The sequence below is a fragment of the Myzus persicae genome, unplaced genomic scaffold, assembly GCF_001856785.1.
Source record: "Myzus persicae strain clone G006 unplaced genomic scaffold, MPER_G0061.0, whole genome shotgun sequence".
NCBI lineage: Eukaryota > Metazoa > Arthropoda > Insecta > Hemiptera > Aphididae > Myzus > Myzus persicae.
In genome coordinates, this window is record NW_019103926.1 from 212,718 (window position 1) to 221,513 (window position 8,796).

At 26.8% G+C, this 8,796-nt stretch overlaps 2 protein-coding genes across 2 annotated transcripts; one reads left to right on the forward strand and one right to left on the reverse strand.

The window, feature by feature from the left end:
* Positions 1-743: 743 nt before the first annotated feature.
* On the forward strand, positions 744-5,498 carry LOC111036439 (transcription initiation factor TFIID subunit 13). The gene is made up of 4 exons (XM_022318459.1): positions 744-917; positions 3,766-3,939; positions 4,053-4,218; positions 4,467-5,498. Exons 1-4 carry the CDS (start codon positions 891-893, stop codon positions 4,508-4,510), a joined length of 411 nt encoding a protein of 136 aa, XP_022174151.1. The 5' UTR covers positions 744-890; the 3' UTR covers positions 4,511-5,498.
* LOC111036438 (33 kDa inner dynein arm light chain, axonemal) lies at positions 1,302-2,908 on the reverse strand. Its single transcript, XM_022318458.1, has 3 exons — positions 2,476-2,908; positions 2,135-2,404; positions 1,302-2,067 (listed from the first exon to the last, which is right to left on the reverse strand). The coding sequence occupies exons 1-3, from the start codon at positions 2,566-2,568 to the stop codon at positions 1,705-1,707; spliced, it is 726 nt and encodes a 241-aa protein (XP_022174150.1). The 5' UTR covers positions 2,569-2,908; the 3' UTR covers positions 1,302-1,704.
* Positions 5,499-8,796: the final 3,298 nt, after the last annotated feature.

The window sequence follows — 8,796 nt, forward strand, 5'->3', positions numbered from 1 at the left end:
TGATCATAAAAATTGAATTTACAACGATTAGTTTATGAGTTATAACTACTTATAAGTATTTAAAGTATTTATGAGCGGAGTAGTGGCTAAAATTTTGAGTATACCACTACATTCAACGTCTCACCCTGTATACCGGTACCTACTTTTAATATATTATATTGTTTAATTATTATAACTTAATCAGTTGGTCAATTGGACAATATTAATATATTTTTGCTACGCTGTCAATGGAAGTCTTAATAACAAATAATAATTATTGTTTGAATTATTCAAGTTTAGAGTTACTATATAAATCACCGGGGTCAGCCACCTAACTGGTTAACCTTAACTTGATTGTTTACACTTTCAGTTGGTTGACACTGTGCAGATTGACCATTATAATTTTATTTGCCGCTTTGTCGGTCGACAGATTGTACAGCGCTTGGAAATTAATAATTAAATTTGTATTTAGAACTTACCTAGAAATTACCACTAGATAGCGCGGTATACTACTGTATCTACTATCAGCACAGCTATCGAGCACACACACACACACACACACACAAACGCCTTTATCATAATATAGGTAATTAATAATTATCAGGAATAGATGTTTTTTTTTTTTATACCATATTACTGATTAATCTTTTTCAATGATTATTGTTTATACTTCATTGTATGCTCAACCCTCAACGTCGTCTGATAATCTCAAATTATTCTTAATCTTAAATATTAATTAATGATTTAGTATTTTATTGATTAGTGATTTACCTTCTCATATATTTGTGTCCAGAAGTAAATAAAAACAGATCAAACAAAAAGTAGTAATAAACAATAGTATTGAAATTTTGATATTAATGGTGTTCATTTTTTAAGAACTTAAGCTATTTTTTGTCAGTGTTGTTCTTGAAATGGCTACGGAAGATGCATTTGATCAGGTAATAGTCAAAGTAACCCATTAAGTATATTATAAACAATGATAAATAACATAACTGAAAATTTAAATTTTATTTAAAATATAATTTCAAAAATAAACTCTTGAAAATATATTACCTAACATTTTTAATTTGTGGAGTGGGATAAGTCATAAGTGCTTAAACTACCATTTAGTTTCTGTATTTCGAAATAAGTGTTACAAATATAGAAAAAGAATTGGTGAAGTCCTCTATAGTTGTATCCATTAACTATTTGAAATATTTTTAAGTGTCGGATAAATTGTAATGTTACCACCTTTTATATCACAAGCGTACAAAAAAACCAATGGTTATTAATTTTTATTTCTCATTTATGGAAAGAAGATTGTTGGTTGTTATTATTTTCCTATTATTTTATTAGATATAGCTTTTTAAAATTTCAGTTATGTCACTCCCCTTCTTATTAACTAATTTAGGTAATTCAAAATATTTATTCATTTGATACTTATTCAACACATGACCTTATGTGATCCATAAACAACCTTTAACTAATTATAAAATTAGTAAATCATATAATATACAAACTGTAATTTTATATTTGATATATATCTTTATTTTAATATGTACAAAACTTCTTAGGTGTGTAAAATAAAATATAGCTCACTGCCAAAAATGCCTAACCTAACCATATTTGAGGAATTTTGAACAGTTACAATAATAGCTACATAATCATACGCCTTTGTACAAAAATAAAAATCTTAAAAAGTACACATATTTTGTTTATGTTGCCAATTGGCTCATTTTCTCAAACCTATTTTTTTGGTGCTATAATTCCTTCAAGCTGAGCTTTTAACTGTTGGTTGGATCTTTTCAAAAAATTGATCTCTTCGTTGTGCCTTTGTTGTTCAGCAATACGTTGTTCAGTTCCTTGTCTTTGAGCCATTTCATATTTTGCAATTGCTGTTGCTAAGTCATCCTTGATTTTTTGTTTTTCAACTTCCAATTCAGTTAATCGGTCTTGCATGTCTAGCTTATTATGTTCTGCAGACAATGACTTCCTTATACCAAATGCGATACTACTCTCATATAATGACCGGTAAGCATCCATTGTCATTTTAAGTTCATCACGGACTTTCAGTAACAAAAGTCCTCGTTCTGCACAATTGATAGTGACCTAAAAATTGATAAAAACATTGAGGTTAAAGCAAGGATTGTTTCACATAAATCAATTTAATTTCAACCTGGCGGATTATTTCATCAAAACACTGAGAATAGAGAGCTCTTCTAATTGGACAAATACCCGTTTCTCGTGCCTGTAAATGTTGCAAACTCATATCTAACATTTCTGTCAACTTGATTACATCCATTCTAGTTGCTGGTTGATTTGAAACTTTTTGTCTCCACTGTTTTCCATTTTCTTCCCATTCTCTTGGTGGCAGAATACAATTTAAAATTTCATCACATTCTTTAATTTTTTCATTTGATATTAGACCATCTTTTCCATCAAGTTTCTATTAATTTTAAAGAAACTAATTAAGTCCCATTAATTTCAGCAAGAATTTTAGTAATCATAATAACAAACCTTATTTGTCAACTTTTCTTCGCGTTCTGTGACTGCTACTGGATTACTGTAGCGCACTAAATTCATCTCCAGTGGTACTATTTTTTCTCCCATTATTGTAGATTTATTTATAAAAATCCATATAAAATTGATTTAAGTTAAAAAATATTAAATTAAAAGAAAAGTTGAGTAAGAAAAAAGAATAAGAGAAGTATATAAGTACGTTATTTCAGTTTCCATGGTAAAGTTATTGATTAACATATAATATAAGCATCAATAAGTTAGAATATTTATCTGTGAATTATAAACTGTGGTCTATGATATTATGTAAACTTTTATTATAAACTAATAATCATAATATTTTGAAATAGATTTACATGCCATTTAATAGTATCCTGTTACAATAACAAAATTCTTATGTTATTTTTTTAAATAAAAACAAATTTTTCTCTAAAATGAGCAGATTATTTTTTTGAAAACGTTAATGTATCTAAATTTAAATTAAGAATTAATGGTTTAATACAAAGTTGTATAAATGTGTATAGTGTATACTTAATAAAGTCAAATGTCACAATGTTTATAAATTATTATTCATCTATTAATATTACATACTTTTAATACATACCTTTATACAGTGTGTCTCGAATGATATACCCATTAGCCAATGAGGGGGACTTGCCCCTGGGCAAAAACCATGTTTTGCAGTTTTATTAACAAACTAAAAAATTATTAAAAACCATGAAATGAATGAAAATAAAATGTTGAAAGGTCAAAGTGTTCAGTAAAATAAATCCTACAAAATTGGTATCTTCAATTGTTTCAAAAATGAAATGTATGTTGTCCTTATGCCCTTGGTTGTAATAAAAAAAACAAATTTATAATGTATTTATTATCTCAGGAGATATCGCAATGGTTAAATCCTCACAGGACACCCTGTATAGTTTTAAAATCATCATAGCCCCGAGCTCCCACATTTTCCAAACCTTTTATTGTGGATTATTATCATTATTAAACACAAAGTTTAATAAGTAGTCACTTAAAAACTGCTCATCAAAGTTTTGGCTTCAAATTTTCAAAATAAAATCATCTGCAGTAATTGTTTATTTTTAATTGAAAAAAAATAGCAATTTCGTTAATATTAGTGCTTTAAATGTTTGAATGTGTTTTATTTAAACTTTTACATTTATATGGACCTTTTATTTATTCTTAGCTAAGATACATTTTTGATCTCGTCAAAAATGAATCAACTCATTGTATTTGTGTATGAATGTAGAATTCACTATTTTATTAATAAGTTACGTCATTTTTTAGTTTGACGAAGAAGAACAACAAGTAGAAAGTCAGTCATTTACAAAAGCTGGTCGAAAGCGACTTTTCTCAAAAGAATTACGTTGCATGATGTATGGTTTTGGTGATGATGAAAATCCATACACTGAAAGTGTTGACATACTTGAAGATTTAGTAATTGAGTTTATCACAGAAATGGTATTATAATAAGCTCCTATTATTTGTTATTAATTATTTTTAATAACTATAAACTATAAAGTACACATTTCAATATCATAAATAATATTTTTTTTATGTAACATTTATTCTAGACTCATAATGCAATGGAAATTGGGCGGTCTGGACGAGTTCAAGTAGAAGATATTGTATTTTTAGTGCGAAAAGATGCAAAAAAGTATGCTAGGGTCAAAGAATTATTAATGATGAATGAAGAATTGAAAAAAGCACGGAAAGCATTTGACGAAGGAAAATTTGCTGGTAAAAATGCAAATATTTCAATTAAAAATATTGGATTCAACAAGATCCTAGATCTAGATTTTACTATAAACTACAAATATATTTTTATTAACATTTTGTTCAATCACAACACATTTCTAAGCATAATAATTTATGTATTTTCTGTATTACAAAATTATTTTATTTTAAATATTTTAACAACTCGATCCAGTATTAATAAAATATAGAATGTAGAATTTCGCCAAATAATAATTATTTTATTGTTACAGGTAATGAAGTGCCAAACAACGGTAATACTAGTATCACTAAATAATGAACAACAATTTGTTCAATTTATTTTTATTTTTATAACTCAATATGTACTTTCATATTAAGTAACATTGGAGGCTTTACTTTTATAAATAACTCTTAAGTAACATTATTATTATTATTATTTTTTTTTTTGATTATGTTTTTTCTGTAAAAAAATGACTTTCAAGATCAATATACTTACTGTATATAATCAATACATTTTTTAATATAACATGTTTAATTTACAACAATTATTTACTTGTTAAAATACCTAAATTAATGTAATAATGTGTATAAAAATATGTTATGTCAAAACTGGTAACATCAAAAATAACTTGGTTTTTAAATTGTTGCATATTATAATTGTGTCCATAACATAATGTAGTGGCTTCATAGTAAAAAACTAGTTATAGTTATTGTCAATCATTTAATGTTTTTAATCCTATGACAGTTATAGGTACATCTGCACACTTGTGTTGAAAAAAACATTTATTTTTTATAAAAAAATTGTAATTTTTCCTTACTTGGTAATTATAAGAAATGGTCAGTGGCGCCGAAGTCCATGTTTATGTATGGCAGGTGCCATATATATAAACAAATATCTGGGGGGTGGGTCCATAGAAGAATAAGATGATAAAAATTAATTTAGGGTATTTGGTATTAAATACCAATTTTTTCGTTGAACAGTAAACATGAAATAGTTCATAATAATTGTTTGTAACAGGATTCAATTTTGATTAGTGGGTTGTAGTGTTGATGTTGTGGGGTGGGGTGGTTGTCGGAGATTCTTGCCATACATTTAATTTTGCACTTCGGCGCCACTGGAAATGGTTCATGTGGACATGTGGTCTCTCTAACAATTGGTTAGTAATTAACAGTGAACCAAACCCATATTGCTTATTGTTACCCAACAGTTAAATATGAAGGTGTTTTGTGTTAAAAATATTATAATCAGAATTTCAGAATATTAAAATATTTGTATAAATATAATAACAATACTACTGTACGCACAACTGAGTAACACTACATTACCACAATAACCTAAAATATAATGTTTACTCTAAAATCTACATAGAACAGAATAATTATACTTACCTTTAATATAAATAAGAAATGTAAGTAGGTATTTATAATTAATTGTATTATAATATATTCTATTTAAACTAAACATTAAGATTACTTATTTTTTAATTTTTGGAAAAACATACGTTTTACATAGTTCATGTAGGTTATGTAATATAATATTATTAAATAGTTTTATTTCTTTATATTCTATGTCTGATTTCATATTGCCAAATTTTTTTTTGTCTATCATCGCGATTTTTTGTAGTAAAAGTGCTTCGATTTTCTTAAATAGCAGCTTTTCTGGTAGGAAAGTGAATCTAGTTGGTGCGTTCGGGGGTCAACATTTCAAATTCCCGATAGTTTTCAAAAGCAACAGGAAAAACAAACAAAACATTAAGGAAAACGGGAATTTATACGCTAAACCATTTTTCGAAAAATAGATTTTGGTTTTTAGTGTAACTCTAAAAAAAATAACCGTAGAATGTAGGTAAATACATGAAATTTTCACTAAAATATTTATGTAAGCATTTTCTATACACCATAAAATTTTGATTTGTGTTGAACTATTTATTGGCAAATGAAATATTTTGGTTATTATTTGTTTTTTTTAAACCCAAGTCGATACAATTTTTGATCTACCCTACTCTACAACTGTACATAATGATCAGCGTTTCTCCTTAAGTTTTTCCAATTTTGAATTGATCGTATAGCAGATAGCTCATAGTATTTTTTTTGCTCCACATCGAATAAAGCAAAGATAAATTATGTAACAAATACATTAAAAAAATAAAAATGTGAGATATAAAAAATGAATAATATGCTCAGTTAAATTCTATTTGGCTTTTGGTATCAATTTATCATGGTAATCGGAAAAAAAATCCCCAAAGCAACTATTTAAAAATTACATAATTATAATAATATACCTTATTAGTATATTACAGTATATTAGTTAGTAAAAAAAAAATAATAATAATAATAATGAATAATATTATATTAGTTAGTTAATTAAGTCAGATTCGGTTCAGTCGGTTCGTTTTCTTATATTGTCAGAGACAGCTGTCAAAAAGTCTCCAATGCTTAATTTATCTTCACTTTGTCTTATAACTAACTCTTTCAAGCGGATTTTTATTGTTTGATTTTGTCCTCTTTTTGTACTGTGCTTTTGGTTCACCCAAAGCATCCAATGCTAACTGTGCTCAATCGGCGTCAATTTCATTTTTAATTTTCCTAAAAAGTTTCCAAATTGTAGGATGTTTTTGACCAACTAGTTTGGAAAACCTATTATTCCACCCTTCAACGATGTTGTTGGTTCTGTGGCAGTCATTGAGGGTGGTTTTATTTACATTCCACACAGCTGGTGGCAGTTTTCGAAACCTCATGTTATTTTCGTCGTTTCCAATTCTTCGATACTTGCCATTTACTTAATACGAATCAAAATAATCTAATAAATCCATAAGATTTTCAGGTAAACTATTTTTTAAATATTTCATTTCATCTTCTACAAGGTGCAATGGAAGGAATGCAAGTGCATCAATCATTCCCATAGTTTTCGAAACTCTTCATCCGTATGGACCGTATGGTATTTCGTAGCAAAACCCAATTCTTTTTTCATATACTTAGTACAACTTAGAATTTTTAATTATAAATTTTGTAAATGCATATTTGTTGCATATATTGATGATATATATTAATTAATAATATAGGTATAAAGATAATATTATAATTTTTATTATTATAATTTTAATACAAAATAGTTGCTTTGGGGATTTTTTTTCCGGGGATTTTTATTCCGGAATTCATTTATCATATGGTTTACTAAATTCTAATAAGAATAATGTAGTAGGTATAATGTTATCTATTATACACTTTAATGAAAATAACAATATAACTATATAAGTAATAGCCAGTAGGTTAATAGATACCTAATATATATATAATATAATTTTATTCACTATTCTGTACAGCCGTATGCTCGTATACACTATACTGTACCTATAGGTAATATAATTAAGTATAATAAATAATATATAATACATATTGTAAGTTAAGGTTTCTTTTACCAAAATGAAATATTTGATAATAAAAAGATTTAAAAACTGAAGTTAGTTGTTCCGAGCGTATTTTTAGGGTACATACACATTTTATTAGTGCGTATACCCATAAATATATTCACCAATACGCCACTGGAAATAGGTAAGATCCAAGAAAGGATTCTTATGCGGAGGTCAGAAGGTAGTCGATATAACCCAGATTCAGGTAGTCTTAGAAATATTTAGATAGTCGAAATAACACGGAAATACCTGCACACGAATACATGATATGAATACTTTTCAATCTTTATTTTTTACTGAAAATTGAAATATATTGGATAATAAACTAACGGTTTTCTATATTTTTAATTTATCTATACAATAATTATTGTACACGTCTGTGGAATTTACACACTTACCGGCACTGGCCTATCTACATTCTACCACAATTCTATAACTAATCTATTTAGCCATGATCATGCACTCATGCCGTGGTCGTGGTCCAAGGTTAATATAAATAGAAGGTTCGCTCATCGTGCTAGTGTGTTGTGATTGGTTGAATTGCGTGTGACGTCAAAATAGTACACATCTTTTTATCTTATATCCTCGATTATACAAAAGTATACAAATCTTGTAGCCTGTAGGGTTGTTAGTACTTAGTAGTTACTTGTTACTGCAACTTACTTGTTATATATTTAAAAGTTTAAAACACTACCTATGCTGTAAACAACTTATTTCAAACATAAATTTAAAACAAACGTTTTGTTAATTGTTTATAACTATTAATACATATGGTTAAAACAGTGTAAAATCTAAGTGAATATTGTATTATTTTTTCAAATATTCTGTTTAAAACTCAAACAATTTGTTTGTTTAAAACATTGTTTTGAACAGAAAAATCAGTCTAAAACAAAAAATTGAAAAAAAATATTACACCAACTCTGACAAAACTACAGTAGGTACAAAGAAATAACAAAACTTTTTAATTAAATTTTCATTAAGTTATTACTTATTACTCCATAAATGATTATAATGATTTTAGATCATTTTTATTGCTTTTGCCTTTTACATTAATTTTCTGAATATTATATATTTATATGATATTAATACATAAATAAGTGTACAATATAATATTAATACAGTTAATATGAAATTGTGAATTTGTGTATTGGTAAGTAAAAATGTACTATATTAATCAATTCTTAAAAATACT